Source organism: Vanessa atalanta, chromosome 26, assembly GCF_905147765.1.
Source record: "Vanessa atalanta chromosome 26, ilVanAtal1.2, whole genome shotgun sequence".
NCBI classification, from domain to species: domain Eukaryota; kingdom Metazoa; phylum Arthropoda; class Insecta; order Lepidoptera; family Nymphalidae; genus Vanessa; species Vanessa atalanta.
In genome coordinates this window covers 4219766-4245690 of record NC_061896.1, presented here as the reverse complement: position 1 = coordinate 4245690, position 25925 = coordinate 4219766, and the positions used below count along the sequence as shown (strand labels likewise).

The window sequence follows — 25925 nt, the reverse complement described above, 5'->3', positions numbered from 1 at the left end:
ATGTGTGCGTAAGGCGTATACTATATTTATTTGCTCTTTAATAATTATGATAATAATAATTTTAAAACTGAAAAAGTGTAAAACAGATATTTTAAGACCAATCATAATAAAATATACATACCTATATACAAACATGAATGAATATATATCAACAATAATGTGGATTCTAACAAAAATTAAAGTGACAGTGTCATAACAAAAATAATGTTTAAAATCGAAGAACATGTTGACAAGAGCCAGACAACGAGCGCACAACAATCCATCTCCGGACTCGCCGCTCAGCTCCGCCTCACAGGCACAGGACCCCACACAAGGAAGTAATCTAGTGTCTGCAATTGCGTCGAGCTCGAGCGACGAGTACTTCTCCCCGCCGATGTCGCCAACACCTGTACGTCGAGCGGGGAGACGCCGGCCACCGACGGGTTTGGGAGCCAGAGGCCAACCGGCCTCGAACGGAGTCCCCGCTTTCGGTGGTGGTGTGCAGCGCATGCGATGGACACAACCCATTAATGAAAATGTCATGCGCGCATACTATGGGGCTACAGAGGGGGGAACTAACCTCACGGCGTACCGTGTTAGGATGCTCTCTCTGTTTCAGGCGCTTGAACCGGCTATCAACGTCTCGGCTCAACGACTGTCGGATCAGGTGCGGGTCATTCTGCGTAACAACAGGCTGAGTGACACCGTGCTTGATCAGATTCGCTCAGAAATGAGTAATAGCGATGTCACTTCCGCCCCGTCACAGCCTGTGGTTGAGGGACCACTTCCTGCAACACCACAGGGCTCGGATCATGATGATGAAGGCGAGGGTGATATGGCTATTACAACAAGTAAGTACAGTGATCAACTGAGGAGCGCACTGGGGGATGCGATTCGGGAGTATCGTAACACTTCCGCTGAGCTTAGGCCACGGTTGCCACGTTTGCCCATGACTAAACGGAATAGGGACCTAGTGTGCACTCTGGATTCACTGCTCGCAGATTATTTTGAGAGCAGTGAAAATCTCGAAGATACGCACTCAATTCTGTTTTGTGCGGCTGTTGCAGCATGTCGTGTAGCCGGTGTTACATTTGAAGATACCGAACGAGCTACACGACCAAAGGCTGCTGCACCGGCCTGGCAGAGCAGGATTGAGAAGCGTATTAATGAGACCAGAGTGCTCATTGGAAAACTATATTGTTTTAAGGAGGGGAATACGCGTCCACGTGTAATGCGTTACGTGGGGCGGGCCTTCTTGGGGACTGATATCATTCCGCAAGAATATCCGTCCCATGTCGTGGAGCGTATTGACTTCCTAAAACAAAAAGTTTATGCATGGGCGAGCCGCATCCGTCGGTACAGGCGGCGAGTGGACCGTTATTACTTGAATCGCATGTTCCAGAACGATCAAAGGTGGGTGTACAGAACGTGGGAGCGACTCGACCAGGGTGTGAGCGATGGGTGTCGCCCAAATGATGACGCCACGAGTACATTTTGGCGCAACATCTGGTCGGTGCCCGTCGACCACATTGAAGGTGACTGGATGCGGGAGGTCAGGCAAGCATGCGAGCCTTTGGAAGCGATGGGAGAAATTTCCATCGCTTCTGAAGATGTAGCCGCTGCAGTTCGGTCCGTTCCCAACTGGAAGTCTCCGGGACCGGACGGGCTGCATAGCTTTTGGCTAAAATGGCTGCGCAGCTCGCATGAATGCTTGGCATCTCAGTTCCAGTCAGCTCTAGAGTCTGGGTCGCTACCACAGTTTCTTACCACCGGAGTCACCCACCTGCTCCATAAGTCAGGTAGTGCAACGGATCCTAAAAACTATAGACCGATTACTTGTTTACCGACGGTCTATAAACTTCTTACCTCCATTCTGAGAGATAAGATTAATAGTCACATACAGAATAATAGTATTTTGTCTGTCTCTCAGAATGGATGTAGGGGTGGATCACAAGGCACTAAGGAGCTACTCCTCATTGATATGATCATTAGCCAACAGGTCCGTCGTTTTCGAAAGAGTCTGTCGACATGCTGGATAGATTACAAGAAGGCCTATGATTCCGTGCCGCATACATGGCTCTTGAGGGTGCTGGAGTTGTATAAATTAGATACAACTCTATGCAGTTTCTTGAGATCATGTATGGGGCAATGGCGGACAGTCCTTCGCTATCCAGGATGTCGAACGATTCATGGTAATGACGAACCGATAAGGATTGAGCGGGGAATATTTCAGGGCGATAGTTTGAGTCCATTGTGGTTTTGTTTAGCCTTGAACCCTCTAAGTACTCTGTTGGAGGGTTCAAGGTTAGGCTATCGTTTGCGGAGAGGAGGTAAAGTAATATCCCACCTACTTTACATGGATGACTTAAAGCTCTTTGCACCTTCAGGTTCACAATTAATGGAGTTACTAAAGGTAACAGAAACTTTTAGTAATTCTATTAGAATGGAATTTGGAGTTGACAAGTGCGCGGTTATGCATGTAGAGCGAGGAGAGATTATGGAATCTGACGGATTACAACTTTCAGATTCCATAAACTTTAGATCACTGTCCGCAAACGAATCATACAAATACTTGGGTGTGTCGGAAGCGTTAGGCATCAATGTGACCGACATGAAACAATCACTGCAGGAGCGTTTCTTTGGTCGCCTGAAAAAAGTGCTCAAAAGTCTTTTGTCGGGTGGCAATAAGGTTCGCGCTTTCAATGGTTGGGTCATGCCGGTCTTGATGTACTCTTTCGGCATACTCAAGTGGACTCAAAAAGAACTAGACGCCTTGGATAGGAGAGTCCGTGTCCTGCTGACTGCATATCGGATGCATCATCCTCGGTCTTCGGTGATGAGATTGTATATCCCACGGAGATGTGGTGGCCGAGGCTTTTTAAATGCCAAGACCCTACATAACCGTGAAGTATACAAACTCAGGGAGTATTTTCTCCACACTGACTTGGATATGCACCGAGATGTAGTTACAATGGACAAGGGGCTAACTCCGCTCTCCTTAGGCAAAGAGAACTGGCGCAAACCCGTGGTACTAAGTACTGAGAATCGCAAGGGGGTATGGAAGAGCAAGGAGTTACATGGACGCTTCTATCGGGCCCTTCATGGACCCGATGTGGACTTTATGGCGTCCGTTTCTTGGCTACGGTTCGGTAACCTATTCGGTGAAACCGAAGGTTTTGTCTGTGCAATTATGGACGAAGTTATCATGACGAACAATTACCGGAAGTATATTGTGAGGGATGGCACGGTGGACATATGTCGGGCGTGTCACACTCCGGGCGAATCCCTTAGACATATTATTTCCGGTTGTTCTCGTCTTGCTAACGGAGAGTATTTGCACAGGCATAATCAAGTGGCCAAGATTATCCATCAACAACTTGCACTTCGATACGATCTTGTGGTATCAGAGGTACCATACTACAGGTATGTGCCCGACCCAGTTCTCGAGAATGGTCGTATCACACTGTACTGGGACCGATCTATAATCACTGACAGGGCTGTTGTCGCCAACAAGCCTGATATAGTGGTGATAGATCGTTCAGAGCGCCGCACGATAACTGTTGACGTCACCATCCCTCATGACGAGAATCTCGTGAAGGCTGAGAAAGATAAGCAAATAAAATATCTCGACTTAGCTCACGAGGTTGTCGACATGTGGGATGTGGATACAGCAGTTATTGTGCCAATAGTCGTTTCAGCGAATGGCCTAATGGCCAAGAGCCTCGACCAACACCTTAAGAGGCTCTCGTTAGGCAGCTGGGTCAAGGGCTTGATGCAGAAGGCAGTACTCCTCGGCACGGCACGTATTGTGAGGAAGTTCCTCTCTCTGGAGCCCTGACCACCGGTGGCTTGGACCCTGTTCCCGCCACTGGTTGGCCTCTGTATTCTATATTTTTAAATATATTTTATAAATTTGTATTTTATATTTAAAAATGTTATTATACATGAGTAAAAATAAATAAAAATAATGATAATAATAATAAAAATTGTACATTAATTTGTATTAACGAATCTCTTAGTTTTCATTGATTTTATTTCATATTTATAGATCTCATCAATAACTGATAGATAGTTTTATAAACATAGTTCTTAATATATACAAATATGAATTAAAAATAATTACTGTATAAATCATAACCGTGCGGAATGTTGGCATGAATGCTGGCAGCATGTTCCCGTTGAATCGCAATCCCGATCCTCTGGGCAAAAAACGAACCAGCCCACTCCTGTCATCAGTCGAGGCAATAAGTCGACGTGTTTACTTTTAATGATGCTTTTTGCACTACTACAAATTTATAGATTTTATTTTTTTTAATTATAAATTATTTCAATGACAATGACGTCTTTTGGAACAGGATTTTTTTTTTATTTAATATTAACAAATCAACAGCTATTAAAACGACACGGTACAATTACAAACACCGCCCCAGTCGTTAATACATAAAATATAATTTTGCTCTTTTCGAGAACACCGGGGCCGAGTTTCAACGAAATATTAACACGTTTAATTTTCCGACACGGTACAATAAACGTAAAGTTAGCAATTATTATCATGAGTTTCATCTCGCTCCATGCATATACTATATGTTCGTAGGTTGCACTTATAAATTTTAAAAGCATTCAAGAAAGAATTGTACTGATTTTTTTTAAGTTTTCCTATTTCAAAAACATTTAAAGTTCAATGACTTATAAATGTAAGAATTTATACTAGCAGAAACTTATAAAACACTATCTTCCAAACCCCGCTTTACCCCTTTAGGGGTATAATTTCGGAAAATCTTAGCTGATGTCTCCACCCTATAAGGAACCTACCTGCCAAATTTCAAGTTTGGTGTTACACTTTCTGAGATTTTGTGAGAATCAGTGAGTGGTATTTCGCTATTATATATACAGCTATATTAATCTATGTATATATAAATATATATAAGAATGTTTGTAATATTAAAAGCATCAGAGAATGTATTTACTTTTTAATGTATTGTTTCTCCAAAGGCATATTGCACACTTGCGCATAGGCGCATAGACGCATATACTGGTGTAGTCAGTGTAACCAGTATAGTCGTATGACGTTTGGCGAGTGTCAAGCGTAGCTGTCATGCACACTAAGATGGTAAAGTCTCGTTTGTTTTAGATCTTTTGTAGTGCGACACTTTATCTAGAAAAAGTATTTTAAGGTAAAATCATCCTTATATGTGAATCAAAACGTAAAATGTATATAAAAATAATTTTATAATAATTAGAGATAAGAAATTACAATGTTAATGTATTTTTTTTTTTTAATTAAATTATTTAAATTTTTAAGGCTTAGGACCGACTTGGTAAACTTCTTTTATATTTATGTAGTAAATCATATGAGAAATTTTATATAAGATTATAAATGTGAAAGTAACTCTGTCTGTCTGTTGCTCACGGCCAAACTACTGAATCAAATTTGATGTAATTTTGTATGAACCCCATTTACGGAGATAGGTTATTATTATATGCTTAACACCTGACGACTAACCCTTAAAACGCAAACGAAGCCGCCGGTAACAATTAGTATAATCTAAAACTAATTTATAATCTCTCTAGCATTACTCCAATAGTAAATGCAATTGAATAAAAGTTCACCCAGAAATAACAGCAAAAATAAAAGTGTTCTAAATTCAAAATTTAATACTTTTAATTTAAACTACAACTGGCCATGACCCGAATTATTTGCCATATTATTACGTAAATAATAAAGTAAGTGAAATTAACGTTAAGTCGGTGATTATTTTAACGAGTTTTATCTCGCCTCATGCAGTAGTTAGTTTCAAGTACGCTATACTTTGTATTACAGTTATTAACGCCGTGAAGTTATATTATTAAGTATTTCATTTAAAAATAACGTTTTTATAACGTTAATCTTATTCAGAAATAACGATAGGATTTAATATGAAACTTTATTAAGGTCTAGCAACGTGTAACGTAATTGATAAACGTCAAATGTATTTAAAATTAAAAATATACGTATTTTTTTTACTAATTTTCAAGTGTTACGAATTTTTCAGATGATAATATTTATGATGTCCCTTGTACCTGTGATTACACTGGCTCACTCACCCTTCAAACCGGAACACAACAATATCGAGTACTGTTATTTGGCGGTAGAATATCGGATGAGTGGGGCTTGCACAAAGCCCTACCACCAAGTATCTTCATAATCTTATAATCTTTCTCAATAGAATCAATCGCTAATATCAGCGCGTTAAATCAAACAAATTCTATAAACTCCCGTATTCAGCTTAAAATGTATTAGATACGAGTAACATAATATAGTCAAGTTCAATTTTATTCAATATAGAAGTGTTACACTGGCTTGAAGAATGTACCACCGATTTGAAAATAAATACGGACCTGAGAAGAACCGCCGAAAGAAACTCAGCAGGTTATTTTTTTTTTTATTTCATATTTTACTATTAGTATTTTCTTACAATAAGAATAAATATATGTTCGTTATTTGAAATAACTAAGAATCATTACTTTCGTAATATTAAACAGAGAGGGCGCTCTTTAATGTATAAAAAACTTACAATTAAGTGTCAAATTGAAAACTACCATCAAAATCAAAATATATATTATACAAGCACTTTTGAAACGTCATTTAACAAACTATACTATTTATATTAAGCTACCACCGGTTCGGAATGCAGATTCTACCGAGATGAACCGGCAAGAAACATCGGTTCGAAAACACACTTCCTGAGTAGTATCCGCGAAAATCTGAGGTAACTTTAAATTGAAAATTTTAGATATAACAGATTTTAAAATGGACACTGGTTTTTGTTATACCGCATAACCTACCGTGAAATAAAAAAAATGTTAGTGATTTGTTTTTTTTTCAATACTCAACCAAAATCACCTATTGTATAATTCTACACCATGATTGCTATGGATATTTTTTAAATCCCTTTTGTTCATGAAAATCTATATTCGTTGCATTTGTATTGAGTAAAACAGTTTGATTCTTTTTTATTTTTAATATTGCGTATAACGAGAAATACATGGAACGATTTAAACGCCTATCGCATATACCAGAAACCGTAAATCATTTTCAGAGAATATATACTTTAAATATTTGCAACAAACTTACCAACTCTTCCTCGTAATCACCAACTATTGGGTTGTTGTTCAGATACCATCGGTACATCTGTGCAGGAGGATTGGCGTCAACCGAACATAGAAACCGTGCTTCACTGCCTTCCGGTATTCTCTTATTTACAGCACCGGATACAATTGAAACATTTATCTTTGGAGCGTATTTTACCTAAAAAGAACAAAATTGGTAAAGAAATGCCTTTTTTTTACAAACCATCGTCACTCATCGCCAATGCGCCACCAACCTTGGCAACCAAGATGTTATGTCCCTTGTGCTTGTACAATCATACAATCACTCACTCTACATACCGGAGAACAACAATACTATTTCTGTTTGGCGGTAGACTTTGTGATGTAATTGCAAACGGGCACCAAGCCTTACTTAAGTTCATTATATTTTAAAGTAAGATTTTAAACACCTTTGAGTCTTCATTAACAAAATTAAATGCTAATTAAATTTGTAAGTGTGAAAAAGTCCTTAATGAATAATTTCATAATCTTATAAAAATCTAAGACAAACATAATTAGCTAACGATAGCTCGATGCACAAAATATAATTACATTAGCATTAAAGCAACGAAAATTGTTTGTAGACATCGAACTAGACTAACTTAACTAATTACGTACTTTGTTAAGCACATATATTTAATAATTTATTTTTTATCCTTATGAAGTAGGAGGACGAGAATAGGTTACCCGGTAAGTCAGCGGTATAATGATTACTTACATCTTTAATGTGCCAACAACCTTAAGAACTAAGTTACTATTTTCCTGTTACCTACAGTTAAACTGGCTCTTCTTTAAACCATAACACAACAATACAAAGTATTATTGTGTTATGGTAGAATATATAGAGCGGGTGGTACCCAAGACAGAAAATTTAATATAAATTTAAAAAATACGTCCAATATATTAAGACGAAAAAATAGTAGAGCCGCTTCCAATAAAAAAAAACATAATAGTGTTATACGAATGAAATGGTCATAGATAGATCTCGGTACCACTAGGGCCTAATGAACTCAACCACAAAAAAAAATATGATAAATTAATATCCAACATACAAGATATACATTATATAGGACTAAGACCCCTTTTTTAAATCTGGCTATAAATCAATGACTAAGTATTTAAAACAACTGTAAGGTACCGTATCATAAATCCCTTAGAAACTTTGAGAGCGTATTTTCTTAAAGATTAGATTTGAATCTTTAAAGCAATTAGTTGAATGTCTTGATAAATATCAGATTATTATTTAATATATATATATATTTGATTAGAAATAACTCTCTAGACTTAAAAAAACACTATTAATCGCTCTTAAAAAACATTTATTTATTATACTAAATTCTACTGTCAGGGGCATTAACATGTGTGCAAAATTTTAGCACCGATCAATGTAGCTGGTTTAAAATTGCATTACAATGTTTACACACACATACAAGGTGGTGAAGCTAAATAAACGCTTGTAAAGTCGCTGTTTCACTTAAAACTAGTTCGAAGCGGTTTCATGGCAATGATTTCCATTACCATGTCAATATAGATCGATTAAAAACTTAATGACAATTAATATGGATTAGTTTATTATAAATTGAATGAGTTGTTAACAATTTGAAGATATAAATAAGACACATTTTTAGAAGAAAAAAATATCGTCTAATAAATATTGAAACAAATCTTTCAATGGTCATTTTTCAAACTATATTAAACTTCAAATTATCCACCTTATTAATGTAGATTATAGAGCCAAAATAGCCCAGTGGTTAGAACACGTGCATCTTAACCGATGGTTTCGGGTTCAAACCCAGGCATGCACCATTGAATTTTCATGTGCTTAATTTGTGTTTATAATTCATCTCGTGCTCGGCGGTGAAGGAAAACATCGTAAGGAAACCTGCACGTGTCTAATTTCAACGAAATTCTGCCATATGTATATTCCGCCAACCCGCATTGGAGCAGCGTGGTGGAATATGCTCCAAACCTTCTCCTCAAAGAGCGAGGAGGCCTTTAGCCCAGCAGTGGGAAAAAATTACAGGCTGCTAATGCAATGTAGATTATATTAGAAAGAACCACACAAGAAACTCGTTAGTTACTCTTTTCTGACAATTGAATTCCTAATAACTCTGCACGAAAACACGAATATACCTTTATTTTGTTTTGGTTGATTTAAATGCAGGTCAATATATGTACTTTATACAATATAATTTGAACAGAGTAACAACTGCGTTTTTTGCTTGTTCTTCTAGAATATTCTTTCTAAGCAGGTGGTGAACAGTGACTGTATGATCGTTGTTGAAGATGTACCACGTATTTTAATTAACGATAATCCAAGTTATACCTCAATATGTACTGTGGCCATCCTGTACGCCCTGTCCGCTGTGTTCTGCGCTTGACACGTTATTGTCTGATTGTGGTGTAGCTTGTTAGGTATCAACCGCAAAACCGATCTGTAATAATGTATCTATGTAATTAATGATATTACCAAAATCGTTGGATTTAGTATTGGTTTCACCGATAGGTTTCATTACTGTCTATATCCATAGTACTATCCTATAAGTCTACCTTCGTTTGATATTATTTCAAATATTGGTTCATTTTTTTATAAAATTGGTAGCGCACTAACATCACCTATAAACATTGCGCTACCTATCTTGGTAACTAAGTTGTTATGTCCCTTGTGTCTCTATTGCTATATTGAATATATGACGATTGTGTGATACCTCTGCAGAGGCTACACAAAGTCCTACCAGATGCCAATGTTTCCATTGAAACTTGTCGTAATTGAGTGCAATCAAGTATTTATCTATCTATATATATTTGAATATCAACATCATCAACTAATTTATTTGCACAAATTATGTAAAAACATTTTCATCATTCTCTTCCACCCAACTCCAAGTTGAACAGCGAATTGGATAGAGTTACACACATTCTTGTTTACTTATTATGTCCTCCATCCTGCCCTTGTCTAGTCCCGCATGAGATCGGCCATCAAGGCCAAAACGATTAAGTAGTTAATAAAATCCTCCGTGGTCGAGTAGTGTGTACACCGGTTTTCATGGGTACGCCACTCCGAGGTCCCGGGTTCGATTCCCGGCCGAGTCGATGTAGAAAAAGTTCATTAGTTTTCTATGTTGTCTTGGGTCTGGGTGTCTGTGATACCGTCGTTACTTCTGATTTCCATAACACAAGTGCTTTAGCTACTTACATTGGGATCAGAGTAATGTTGATGTTGTGCAAAATACAGACTGGAAAATGTATGTCAGGAAACTTCAGTACAATCAGCATTATACATACCTAGTTATATATCTTTGTTCGTCTGGTAACATTTCGACTCTGCTTTCAACATTATTCTTGATAACATTCTGACTTCCATCTACCCAAGTTATCTGTAAAGAAGATTTAAGTTAGCATCGTTTAAACATTAATGGAATACAATAAAAATTCAAACTTTCTCCCAGAAGGCTCTCAGTTGAATGATTAAAAATCCATTTCTTTTTCTATCATCTCAATTCCTTCTTATTATATTCTATAACCAAATTCTGAAGATTTTCCTGCCTGACCTTGCTATTTAATGGCGATTGTCAAAATTACAAAACCTCAAAACACAAAAAACAAACTTTTTTCAGCCAACAATGGTCATGATCGGTCAAACGTCAACGAAGATTTTTCTTATGGGCAACCTGATGTTTAATTATCATCATTCCTCATAGATATTGGCGATGTTATACATTTCAATCAAATTTTACTTCACCAATGCACCACCACCCTCGGGAACTGTGAAGTTTGGTGGAATTAATATATGACGTGTGGTTGGTTGGTTATTGGACCCAAGCTTGCACAAAGCCCTACCAAGTTATCTATTGAAATAATCCCCAACATAAATACCAACATATTTCTATAAAACATATAATCTTGTATAGAACGAATCGTAAATCTTAAGTTTAAACAAAATAAAGTATGATGCGATCAATTTTAAAATCACATCAAAGAGCGATGTCGCTTTGAAACAGATGAGTTATATAACAATCAATGTAAAGATATTATTTATTAATATTATCAACAAATCAAACCTTTGCAAATCATTTCGTGATTAAAATGTTAAACATTATTCGGTAATTGTATTAAATCTTACATTAGTTATTAACGTATCTCATGAATACCAAAACAATCAACGATTTTATAAAAGTCAACATATATTAATTGTTTCGTTGTATGATAACGCTGAGCATGACGTATTTATGTATGTAAATTGAAATAGCCCAATGATTTAATCTCTCTTTACCGATGATTTCGGGTTCACCCAGGCAAGTGAATTTTCATGTGCTTAATTTGTGTTCATAATTCATCTCGTGCTCGGCGGTGAAGGAAAACATCGTAAGAAGGTTGCATATGTCTAATTTCAACGAAATTCTGCCACATGTGAATTGAGTGTAACTTTTTTGCTAGTGTTGGTGAATAGCCCAAGGATTGACAACGATTTAGATATCAGGCAACACAAAAAATATTACGCTGATGGCCTCTATAACTTCGTTTAAAATATATTCAGAATCAATTTTTAATCAACCGAATACACTTGTTTATACGTCGAGTATATTTAGATTAAATAAATATTCTAAAACGATATCATGATCTAGAAACTTAATACATATTTATTTGTATCTATTCCCGGTATAAAAACGATACCGCCCACTTGAAGACAATATATCAAGATTATAAGTGTTGAATTAAATTCTTCAAAATCTAGAAAACATGAATTATAACTGTAGAGATCGTTCAAGATTACTTTGTTTTCCCATATATTAAAATCTTTAGACGCATTATTTACATTTTAATCGACTTTAGGCGCCGTATGAACCTAATGTCCTCGTTTTATCTCGAAATCTATTAAAAACATTTCGTATGCGTTCATTATTTATCAAACGTGTTTGTTTTTATTTTATAAATTTATTTAAAGTATCCAAAATAATCAGATACAAATTTTTTGATAGCATTACGAGCCGAGATGGCACGATTGCGTATTCGAACCCACCATTGAATTGTCATGTGCTAAATTTGTATTCATAATTCATCTCGTGCTCTGGAAAACATCGTAAGGAAACTATATTATATTATGTATAATTTCAATGAAATTCTGCCACGTGTGTATCCACCAACTCGCATTAGAGTGAGATGCATGAGGCCGTCACTAATATTATGGTATAAATATGCGGACATGCAAGTCCGGTACCTAATGCCTGTAGTCCACTAAGTTTATTTTACCCGCAACTAATTCAAAAAAGGAACCATGGTATTGTGTACTTACTTCGGATGCTGGCTTTCCGCCTTCGGATACACACTCAATATCAACAGGTTGATCTTCAATCGCATCGATAAAAGCTCCTTGTAATATACGCGGCGGCTCCGGTGCGACCAACACTGTAACTTTTGCGTATCTCGATCGTATAGCCGGCTCACCTAATTAAAAACAAAATTTAATCATAAATTCCAATAACCATTATATTGAGGCAATAAAAAAATATGAAACATTAATAGAATCGTATCTATAATATATTGAGATCACAATCAAAGTTATTAAGATTAACGGTTGCTTTGATAATCAATGTTTTACATTAATTTATCAAATTATAATTTTATGACTTTGTGACGCGGTTTTGATTGCGTTTTTTTGTTTAGCATGGAATAAAAAATTCCACTTGAAATTTTCAGTAGTGTGAAAGGACGCATCTTTTTTTGCAAGTGTCCAAAAAAATTTTGGACGTCAGAGTAGAAAACTGATTTCCAAATGTGATTCAGATAAGACTCTTGATTATTTTTTTTTTATTTATATAGATTAGATACGAGTTTTTTTTATAAATTATTAGATATTGAACTCACCATTAAGACCGGAACTAACTTGGCATTGGTACATGCCATCATCTTCCAACGTGATATCTTTTATATCTAATGAGTAATCGCCTGCAACAATAATATAAAAATCAAAATCAATTTGATGTGTGTGTGACGCTCTTGCGTTCAACATGTCTTAGTGTGCGTGAGACTAAGAGTAGAGTCAGCAAAATAAAAATACAAATTTAGATAATATTTATTACAATTTATTTTATTACAATTCAATTATTTCAACTTGAAGGGGCATTTTGCGAGTGAATCAGTAAATAGTTTAATTAACTTAAATACAATTGTGTATATCACTGACTCTAGTTGGTACCGGAATATGAGCAAAGAGTGAACCCTTTGCTCAGATAATATTAATTAAAAATATCACTGGATTTTTTGCAAGAACTCCACGCGATCATGGTTTCTACAGTTAGTAATTATTATTTTACGTGTACAATATTTAATTAATTCTCCTTTGGTATATTTCGTTTAGTTAACTTATACTAAGTTTCTTCATAAGTCGTATGTACGTCGATTAGTTTAATGTAAATTAAATTCAAAACTAACACAGAGTAGTCTACAAGAGTTTTTTTTTTTTAATACGCTTTCATTGATATTCAAGCAAGACATACTATATAGAGTTGATATGTATTTTCTTTTAAGGAAAATAATACTTCATGGTTTGTCTCGGTAAAATTGGCTTAAATAAACGCAGTTATAAAATAAATATCAATCAGATGAGACTTGCCAGAGAATTCTTAATGAGAAATAAATATTTTCTAAAAACAAAATCTACATTCCCAACGACCTAACGCAGATCTACCGAGTTTTACGTTAAATTTAATCTTGTAAATTACTTTTCAACAGCTCGTGTGCCTCGTGGACTACTTGAGTCAAGAAATTCAGCATTACATCTGTAACTAATTCGTCTACAGACAGATAATTATCTATAAAACATTTCGGTTAATTAATGATTACATAATAAGACGTCCGAAATTTTCGAAAGACCCTTCAAAGATAAAACTTTGTGAACAAACGATTTGTTAGCAGTCGCCTCTGTAGATAAATTTTTATCTTATTTTTAAACCCTTTTTATTTATTTACCAGATATAAATGTTAAATACATATATTTATATTATTAATAAAATTTATGTAACAAATCAGTTAAATTATTTTGGAAAAGAGAAATTCAAAACACTCCAAATCTACTTCAATAAAAAAAAATAACTCAACTGATTTTTAGTAAGGATTTTTTATGTACTCTACTGTATGTATATAATACTGTTGTAAAACTTGTATATAAACAGTTTCATTAATTATTTATTCAGGATTAAAATCATAATGATCTACTCAAAAAATATTATTTAATCAAAAAATATCTCAGAAATCTTCCAAAGATTGCTATCTACTTTAAACAGTTTTGTATTGTCCTTAAAACCGTTAAGTTTCATTTAACTCATAAAAAATACACTAAGCATCTTTTAAGTTGATTACAGTAAACCACATCGAAAACAAAATCTCGCTCTTATTTTGAAGCCGGATAAATATAAAGAAAAAAAAGGACCAATTTTAATCAAATGAAGCTAAACAACATCACTAAGAACTACATAATTACCCTATTGAAGGAACATGATCCTTTTGACTGGATCCTTCCTTTTATTGAGATATAAAGGCACCAATCACCTAATTAGGTATATCTTTTCAATTATACCAACAAAAGATATGTTTTTAAAAAGATTTTCTTTATATTTTCTGCTTTTATTATATAACTTTTTATCTATTTTCAATTTTAATTGACGAATTTAAGATTTGCGATTGTGACTTTAGGGTGCTCGAGGTCTAATAACCTGAAAAAAATACACGTGCGTCTCAGGACGCTCGACAGAAGTGATAACTTAAACTAATCTAAGTCGAAGTATTTCATATTGAAATTGTTTCACTTGAGCAACTTAGGTCATTACCTTAATTTTATCTTTATTAATATGATGGTTATTAATAAAATCTTTCATTGATTATAATATATATTTTATTCTTATTTACAATTCCTGAATATGTACATTAGAATTTTGTGAATGTACATTATTAGTATAATTATTACCGGCTTACCGACAGACTAGAGCCGTAACGCGTTACGTAACGAAGCGGTTTACCCTTCCATATGAAGTTACCACTTCAAAAAGTGCGACTTTGTGCTTCGGTAACGCGTGTTCTCACACAAAAGTGCTGCTACGCTTTCAATATCTCAAACCGTTCTCTTTATTAATTTCAGATTTTATTTTTATTTACCGAAAATTCTTAATATACTTTGATTGACCACCCAATCAAAAAGTCAATCGTCAACATTGCCCATAGAGATTGGTTTTGTAAGAAATATCATCTTATATCAGCGATGCACCACCAACTATATCTAAGGAACAATTTTATCTTTATTATACCTGTTACACTGGCTCACTCAGAATTTAAACTGGAACACAACGTAACACAACAATTTTAAGTATTAATGTTTTACGGTAGAATGTATGGTTGTTACCTACTCAGATAAGCTTAATCAAAGCCCTATCCCCAAGTACTATTAATTATGTTCATTAGGTATTAAGTAATTAATAATTTTAGAATATAAGACATTACATCAAATCAAAATATATTTTATTAAAGTAGGCTTTTACAAGCACTTTTGAATCGTCATTTAACAAACTATTTAAAGTAAAGCTACCACCGGTTCGGAATGTAGATTCTACCGAGAAGAACCGGCAAGAAATCTTGATATACAATAACTAATACATTTTATATTGATATATACAAAACAAAACCTAAATTCAAATTTCGAATATTCTAGAATATGCTATAAATCATAAATAGAGGCTAATTTTGACACAGACTGTCTGACCTTAGCTACCGTGTAGAGCGGACAGAATTATTAAGGTCACGTGACCAGTCTATAATATTATCAAAACGTGTTTATGATAGCCGGAGATATAGTCTAGTGAAATAAAGATTTTTTTAACGTTAAATTAAAAATACGAAAGTAACTCCGTCTGTTACGCTTTAATTAAACCATTAAACCGAATTTTGGTATGGAGCAAAACCAAAACCCCAAGAAAGGACATAATCTTTTAGACAGACTTTTTAAATCTAAATTCACGAATCATTGACAGATTTCACCTAATATCACCTCCTTCCTAACTTTATCTATTGGATAGATACGAAAAAGCGAAATGGAGAAACAGTAAACTTCTTTAATAGTATTTTTTTTTTCATTTGTATTCATTTTTAGTTTTGTATTCGCTTCTGTTGCTTCACATTAATGTTCTGTGCGCTCTAGCTGCCTTTTGTTGTATCATTTGCATTGTTAACGTAAACTCTATATTAATAAACGTGAAGACGTTCTTTTTTTGAAAAAACTGCTGAACCAAAATAGATAAAACTAAGACCAGAAGATATAACGCGTTTCGGATAAGATTTTAGTATGAAATACGTAACAGACGTCTGCCGATGGTTTTGCTTGTATTAAAATAAATCAATTATAAATCACACACACATAACGTAAACAAATGTACCATTCACTTAACTAATATGTAGGTCAGCATAAATATTTTTAATATTCGCATGCAAAGGTACAAATACGATCTGCCATCGAAACGCTAATGCAAACTTTTCACGGTTTACACATTATATTTTTAGGGCATCGTTACTCACTTCGTGTCTCACTCGTGCTATGTTGACCGACTTACAACGATATACTATATTGATACTCATTAATGTAACTTTTCACTTTGTCAATAACCATCGGGTTTTTTCATGCAGTTTATTTCATACAAGATCACGAAATTCACGCTCGTCTCAATAGTCTAAATTTAAAGCAGGAAACTAAGAAGCACTGATGCTTGTAATATAATAATATATCCTTCTTCTGGTTTCAAGAAGATTATAGTTTTCAGGGTTCCGTACCCAAAGGGTAAAACGGACCCTATCACTAAGACGACGCTGTCCGTCTGTCCATCCGTCACCAGGTTTCATCTCATGTACCATTATAGTAAGGTACATGAAATTTTCACAGATATTAAAAAAAATAAAAATATTAAAAAACAGAGAACAGAACAGAAACAGAAAGGCACATATCACATACAACAGAAAAGACTGTTTGCCGTTTTTATCGATAATGATACCCTTTATGCGTGAATCCTACTCTCACTTGGCCATTTTTTAGGGTTTCGTAGCCAAATGGCAAAAACGGAACCCTTATAGATTTGTCATGTCTGTCTGTCTGTCCGTCCGTATGTCACAGCGACTTTGCCCGAAACTATAGGAACTATTCTATTGAAACTTGGTAAGTAAAATGTATTATGTGAACTGCATTAAGATTTTCACACAAACATAGAAAAAAAAACAATAAATTTTGGGGTTCCCCATACTTAGAACTGAATCTCAAAAAATTTTTTTTCATAAAACTCTTACATGTGGTGCATCTATGGATAGCCTAAATGCTAATTAATTAGTGTTTATAATTCATCTCGTGCTCGACGGTGAAGGAAAACATCGTGAGGAAACCTGGATGTGTCTAATATCAAAGAAATTCTGCCACATATGTCTGCCACATCCATCAACCCGCACTGGAGCATTGTGGTGGAATATACTCCAAAACTTTTCCGCAAAGGGAGAGGAGGCCTTAGCCCAGCAGTGGGAAATTTACAGGCTTTATTGTTCAAGAACAATAATGACATTCAACATAAACTTAATATTTAAATGACAAATGGGACGAAATAAGGGAACAAGTCACTTCCTTACCCACTTAAATAAAAAATGGCTGTTTTACGTCAGCTGTGTACAGTAAAATCAACATTCCGTACTTGTGATTTTACATTTAATAAAGTACAGTACACATATATTATATCAATGCAAATGAAAAGAGGCGAGACGGCCCAGTCGTTAGAATGCGTGAATGTGATCGAATATTGCGAATTTAAATCAATTTCACGTGATTAATTTGAGTTTATAATTCATCTCGTGCCAGGGGAAGCATCGTGAGAACATGTATCGGATGAATATGTGCCACGTGTATTGAAATAGCTTGGTGATCTAAGCTTTTAACTTCTCAAGAGTAATAAGAAATGAAAGAAAATTTATGATCCCATTCCGGATGAAAATCGGCCTAGAGTTGGTTTATCGGCTGCATTTGAGAAGTGTGAACCAATCCAAACTCTCAAACAGGTGAGGCCTTTGATGAGTAATCTTACCGAGATGCGGATGTTATTCTACCATAAAGGAACTCACGATAAAACTTTTATTTGGATGTAATATATAAATTATATACGATATTCTTTGGCTACTGTAAAGTATATTTGATAATAATATATAAAGCTCAAACAATTATAAAAGATCGATGTGCAGATGACGTAGTAGTTAAAACATCTGAACGTCACGTGTTTCAACTCCACCACCACAATTGTTGTCCATTTGAGATTTTAAAAAGCTTCTTCAATATATGTATCCCACATTGGTGTACCGTGGTAGGAAAAGCTCCAAACCAATTTACAGTGAAACTTTTACAGAATGTTTTAAAACGATGAAAGGAAAAATTTTATATAAATATTGATCCTTACCTTCCTAACAGTGGTTCAGTTAAATTGTTTATCTGCCAAAAATAATTTAACCTTGAGTCAACATTTGAAATACTGGATGCGTCAAACAATCACTACAGATTCACAAGCCAAATTCTAAGAGCAATGACCCATTGCGTATATTCTAATAATATATCCCTGTTCATATGAACGTAATCAAAATACAAAACTCTTCATATAATTTATAGAAAATTATGCATTATGAAACTTATTTACATATTCATAAGGTTGAAAATCAATAACTACATCACTGTTTTTATTACAAATTATTATTACAGCTCTATTTAAAGATATATTAAAATAAAAAATGTAACCGTAATTTCTCTCATATAGTCTTGATATTTTTGTATAGGACGGGAAATCTTTTAGCATCGAAACGTGTCGTCATTTTGTTGAACAGGGAAAAGGGGGAGTTATGAAAGAACAGAATAGGTAGAAATTTAGACATAGAAACGTCTAGACAAATACAATGAAAAAAAAAAACATTTCTAAAGAACTCAATACTCTGGAACAAGATGTATGAACATGCTGTATAGGCAGATCTGTTTAGTACAACTCTATTTTTTTTTTTTTAATTTCAAATGAGAAAGTCGAGTTTAACAAAAAATAATTTAGGAATGATATTTTATTTTTATAAATTTATAATTAATTAAATATGTAAATAATTTTGTTTTAATTATAAGTGAGAATGCATTAATAAGTGTGCCATTTACTTTGACAAAGTATTATTATGAGTTATTGTCAATACGAACACTTTCGTTTATAAACATATTTAGCGGCTGTGTAATTAAACAGAGATTTATCTCTTTCTATCAACAATGATTCACATTCGTTAGAAGAATGCAGCATTGTTTAACCAAACACTCTTAAAAATTTATAGGTCAAGTCGTTTATTGACAAATCAATTAAACGAAAATCATTTAAAAAAAGAATATACAAACGAAAACGTGCACGTTAACTCGGAACGATATATTCTTAGTATAGAAATATTTAGGTAAATAGCGTTTGAAAATGCGTATTTTATTTCCATCCTACATTACGGTTTTGTTCTGTTTTTATCTTTCACCACCTTGATAAACATGGCGTAATGAAGGCTATGGATGTAAAAACTGTTTGCTAGACGTGCAAGGCGAGGGGAACTTTACGTAACGTGAAAGATCTTGTATATAGCGTATAAAGAAACGCTTGGAAATTTAGTGCAAGCGCTTTTAAAGCTACACGATATATTACACACATTGAAGTTTTAATAAATTTTGGTATCTAAATACTATTATATAAGATCTATTTATGATTGTAATGTCGAATGTATTTTAAGCTGTTTTCATTTCTGTGTTTGATTCTGTAACTCAGCTGAAATTATAATATATTTGGCAGTTTAGAGCCGAGATGGCCCAGTGGTTAGAACGCGTGCATCTTAACCGATGATTTCGGGTTCAAACCCAGGCAGGCACCACTGAAATTTCATGTGCTTAATTTGTGTTTATAATTCATCTCGTGCTCGGCGGTGAAGGAAAACATCGTGAGGAAACCTGCATGTGTCTAATTTCAACGAAATTCAGCCACATGTGTATTCCGCCAACCCGCATTGGAGCAGCGTGGTGGAATATGCTCCAAACCTTCTCCTCAAAGGGAGAGGAGGCCTTTATCCCAACAGTGGGACATTTACGGGCTGCTTATGTTATGTTATGTATGTATATTTAACAGTGGATTGCAATTAGTTGAAAAAAAAATGACGAACGTCACATCATAAAATTTCGTAAAACAAAATCACGAATATTTTAAACTATAGAATGAATATCAGTAATAGTCATTGTAGTTTTTTTTTATTATTATTATTTATTTCACGGCTACGAAAACAATCTACGCCTTAAACATTGCACAGACAAAAAGTCTATTGAAATTACGCGTTATTTTTTCCTCAATCGAATGAGATTTTTATTATTTCGTCACGTAAGTCTTTTGTCAATAATTTCTTACAACCTATTCAAATAATAAAAACTGAGATTACATTTAAAAGAAAAATATTACAATCACACGACGATTTCTAACTGTCAAGTCATTCCGTTCCGTTTTAAAGAAAGATTTGTTAATATATGTTTAAATAGAGTACAAATAAAGAATAGGAATCAAAATGTCGTCACCCCTATTCTTTTCTCGCTCGCACATGTCGCTATCTCTGTACTTTCTCATTATTTTCTATTCTCATATCGTTTTTAGGCCGTCTAAGCTGAGAACACGTCGAAAAAAAAATAGTGGCCAAAAGCCACTGTTATTTAATATAATAATACTTTTAGAAAATAAACGCCTGGGTTTGTACTCGAGTTCCAACACAGGGCTGATTAAACAATAATTATGAATTATATCATTGTAAAACTGTTTGTTAGCAAAGAACAACTATGCGAGTTTCTTGTTAACGGTTCTTTCCGAAACAGAAATTATTTATTGTTTAGTTTACTTGAATAGAATACATTTGATTTGTTTTGATTTGATAAATATAAGGTCTATCTTACCTTCCTCGTCGCTCCCGATCATGGAGTATCGCTCGTAGCCACTGAGGTTCCGATGTGTGCCAAGACCGAAATCGTCCTTGGTCCACTGCAGGCTGCCGACTTTGTGTTCGACTCGACACGGTAATGTCACGCGGGAGCCCACGACTGCACTCTGTGAAATAAAACATTTATAAATCTTATTCCGTCCACTGGTAACAGTTAACCTGTTGCTTTTAACCAGACTAGTCTTACAATTTAACGGGATATTACATTAAGTATTGTTAAAGCTATTTTTCGAATAATAGCCTTAATTGATAATAGCCAATCACTTGAAATAAATTGTAATTTTATATTTATATATAATTATAACACCCTTAGTAACTGAGTAACCAATACCAGACATTGATTATATTCAAATATTTAAAATTTCACTTCTGTTTTATAAAAATAGAATTGGATCATTAGTTCCTAATATGTCTTCCTACAAACAAACAAATTAAACCTCTTTATATTATTATTTACGTTGCAGTTATAGTTTGAGATTAATTGATTATCATAAGAATGGCACATACATTAAAATATTTAATTTTTAAATGGAGAAGATCTTTATGATATTTTGCCACTAGCCACGTGGCATACCTTAACGATCGATCGTTCGATCGATTGGTATACATAGACAGGCAGTACGATGTATGTCAGCTCACTCCAGTGACTACGCGTTGAGCCGAGTACGATCTCATAGGACCCTTTTAGAATGTCACTCAGAGACCCAAAAAGCAGTCTATTACGAGTAAGCCAATCCATATGACGCTGTAAAAGTCAGTAAGACCTTAATATTAATAGATCTTATGTAAATAAAAAAAAACAATGAGCTAATTACGACACGAAGCGTCTCCTTTCTCTTAAAAACTTTAAACATAACACGTTTAATAGATTTAAGTTAAGTCGAATAATTAAATACATATACGGAAATATTGTAACGATACATTACGGGTGAACAAATAGCTATGTTAATGGTAATAATTAATTCATTCAAATTAAAACGCTTCCGCCAATATACAAATTTAAAGTCAGAAAGCGGTTTACAGCCGGTAGAAGACTGTTTAGTTCAAAGGTTAGTGTTTTAATTCTGGGGCAGAATTTGTTCCCCATTCCATTGAGATAAGTCTGACTGGCTGTGAATTTCCCACAGCTGGGCAAAGATCTTGAAGAAATACATTTGTCCGATTTGCAGCCGAATTTTTTTTTATTATGTATGTTAGGCGTACGCTCAAATTGGCAACCTGTCGGTACAGGGTCACCTCCGTCCATAGACATTGACGTTGTAAGAAATAATAACCATTCCTTACATTACACCAATGCGCAATCAACCTTGGAAGCTAATGTCTCTTGGGCTTGTAGTTACACTGGCTCACTCACCCTTCAAACCGGAACACAACAATACTAAGTATTGCTGTTTGGCGTTAGAATATCTGATAAATGGGTGGTACCTAATCAAACGGGCTTACACAAAGCTTTGCCACCAATTTATTCCTTCGCTACTAAGCAAGAGATAAACTATGTTCGAATGAGGTCAAAGCTATCTCTTCTAAAGAAAAGAGACATTTATCCATACCGCCCATTTTCAGACTCTACTTTTGTATTAAATATGAGCTTTATAGCTATGAATATTAAGGATGTATTCTGTATATGTTAATTTGATAATAAAATAAATTAATTATGTATTTCGATTAATATTTTAAATGAGAAATTTACACTTAAAATTGAAAGTTAATAAATTAATTATATTCGAAACGATTATATATTTATATACGTAATACGTTTTCTTTTATTTGAATTTATAATTCAAGGATATAAATTAGAGAATAGAATAGTTAGGAAATTCTAGCATTAATACTATGTATTATAAATGCAAAATTTTAAAACACTGTTTTAATAATAACGACTCCTTATAATTGCTATGTTATAAATATTCGAAATGTTTAGGTAACAATATATACTAATATTATAAATTTGAAAGTAACTCTGTCTGTCTGTTGCTCTTTCCCGTTGGCGAAACCTCTGAACGAAAACGAAAACGAAACGAACGAAACGAAAACTCTGCCTAAAAGTTGACAATCAAATCAAATTATACTTTATTCAAGCACTTTTGAATCGTCATTTTGAGAAACTATATTAAGTGAAGCTCCGGTTCGAAATGCAAATTCTACCGAGAAACTCAGTAGTTACTCTTTTTCAACAGTTTAAAAATACAGTCATGTTAGTTAAATACGATTATATATGTATGTAATATATCCTGCCTGGAAGTCAACAAGTATTAACTCCACGCTTTTTTATCATCTGATCAACATCTACCGCTAAGACTATTTTTTATAGAATGTATCTTAATTGATGGTACAAGGTCACCTCCGTCCATAGACATTGACGTTGTAAGAAATAATAACCTTTCCTTACATTACACCAATGCGCAATCAACCTTGGAAGCTAATGTCCCTCGGGCTTGTAGTTACACTGGCTCACTCATCATACTACTACTACTACTACTACTACTACTACGCTACTATTCATATGACTATTTTTTATAGAATGTATCTTAATTGCATTTAAATCCCAACTTATCTCATTAATGCCAATTTCTAACTTAAATACTCATCCGATTGTCATAATATTTTCCTTACTCGTTGTCAAAAATATTGAAACAGGACAAATGTACCTAAAACATTAATTCAAATACGAATTATTTTTATTAAACCGCATTTAAGAACAATTGTAAACGCAATGAGATTTGAAGATGCGTTCTTATCGCTTAGAACGCGATCTCTTATAATTCCTATATCAAGATCATCAAGTGAACATCTAATAAGAAAGAGAGAGAAATAGAAAGAGATATAAATAAAAAGAGAGGGAATATATCACAACCAGTTACCAGCTAATGACTTGGACGACACAATAAATTTCTATGTTTACAAAGTAAAACACGAGGTCGCTTTATTGTATTAAAAGTTAAATGTTATATTCCATATAGATCCGAGTAAAATATACATATTCATAATATAATTATCACGATCTGATATATGTTAATTTATGATAAAACTTTCGTATACATAGGAATATTTGGAATTCTTTTAAGTGTTATTTATACGATATTTGTATTCATTGTCGATTCGTAAAAGTTGTAATACGGTTAATTTCATTGTAATGTTTTTTAATGTCTTTGGTTGGGTTAATTGGACTGTGTTATTTGGACGGATTATAATAGCTTCTGATCTCTTTTCTGTTTTGTCTGATCGGATTTCTATCGGATTATTCGAATATTAATATATATACATTGGACTTCGAGTAATATTTAACCCTAACAATCATCAATGAGACACCAGTATTAAGAACCTTATGTTTAATTACAATAGATTACTTAAACAATCAGTCATTCTAAGTATTGCTATTCGGCGGTAGAATATTTACTGGTACCTACGCAAGCGCGCTTGCAAAAATCCGTAATTGTGTCCGTAAGTTTGCTTGTCGCCATTGAGAATGGCTGATATTGTCCGACATCGGTCAGGAGGACATCATCATCATCAGTACATTGTTTATCTGTTACAGGGTTAAGTGAACAAAAAAATTGAGACGGATAATATTTTTTTTGTGATTTCCCCTAATCATATGTAATGATTTGCATGTTTGTGGTTTTTGATAGTGGTACGGCTTCATGCCTGCTTTAGTACCCGCTAATAACTTATTATACCGCTAAACAGCAATTCTTAGTATTATTGTAGTGATTCAAAGAGTAAGTGAACCAGTATATCTACAAATACAAATTACCTAACTTCTTAAGGTTGTTGTTGCATTGGCGATATAAGATGTAGTTAATAATTCTTAAAGCACCAGTATTTATAGATATATAGGTGAAGACAGAAATTGATAAAGGGTTCAAGGGATTTATGTACAGTAAACTTGGATTTCAGGCGAGGTCTTCCGTTGACAAGGCATCGCAGTCAACTGACCGGCTTAAGGGACCTCTGGAATAACTAATTTCAGCTTGTATTATGAGTTTTTATTTTTGTTTTCTTTGTTATTTTAGTAAACAAAACTGATTCCTCAATAAAACATTATCTTCATACATCAACAAATCTTATTAGTCATTAATTTTTTTTTCGATAAATCGAATGGATTTCCATCACAGGACTGATTGAACAATACTTGTGAATAACATCAGTGTAAGTATGTTTATTTGAAAAGTGTAACAATGCTGTTTGCCATTTCTTCTCGCTAGAGGCTGTTTTCCGAAACGATAGTAGACTTAAAATATTGACGATTCAATAATGCTTTATTGTAAAGTTTACACGAATAAAATACATTTGATTTGATTGAAGCCGAGATGGACCAGTGGTTGGAACGCGTGCATCTTAACCTATGATTTCGGGTTCAAACCCAGGCAGGCACCACTGAATTTTCATGTGCTTAATTTGTGTTTATAATCATCTCGTGCTCGGCGGTGAAGGAAAACATCGTGAGGGAACCTGCATGTGTCTAATTTGCTCAGCTTGGTGGAATATGCTTCTCCTCAAAGGGAGAGGAGGCCTTAGCCCAGCAGTGGGAAATTTACTGGCTGCTAATTTAATGTAAAACAATTTGATTGGATTCACTATAGTAGTATGGATACGTATCTCCTCCAAGAGTTTAAAAAGAGTTTTGAAATTCTTATATAATCTCTCAACAGATCTTATTTAGAATTCAGTATTTTAAAAGCATTAAATGCGTGAATACATAATTAAATATCTTTACTGATATTATACATGCGAAAGTAACACTGTCTGTAACCTCTTCACGCTAAACTGATGAATTTTGG

The 25925-nt window shown here is 34.2% G+C and overlaps 1 protein-coding gene across 2 annotated transcripts in view; it reads right to left on the bottom strand.

The window, feature by feature from the left end:
- The window catches only part of LOC125073984 (irregular chiasm C-roughest protein-like), an 87331-nt gene that overhangs the window by 16851 nt on the left and 44555 nt on the right, over nucleotides 1–25925 (bottom strand). For both annotated transcript variants that reach the window (XM_047685133.1, XM_047685134.1), the window contains exons 3-8: nucleotides 21101–21251; nucleotides 12973–13053; nucleotides 12401–12552; nucleotides 10393–10484; nucleotides 9434–9542; nucleotides 7094–7267 (exon numbers count right to left, since the gene is read on the bottom strand). In XM_047685133.1, the coding sequence (XP_047541089.1) occupies nucleotides 7094–7267; nucleotides 9434–9542; nucleotides 10393–10484; nucleotides 12401–12552; nucleotides 12973–13053; nucleotides 21101–21251 (759 nt within the window). The remainder of the gene's footprint in view (nucleotides 1–7093; nucleotides 7268–9433; nucleotides 9543–10392; nucleotides 10485–12400; nucleotides 12553–12972; nucleotides 13054–21100; nucleotides 21252–25925) is intronic.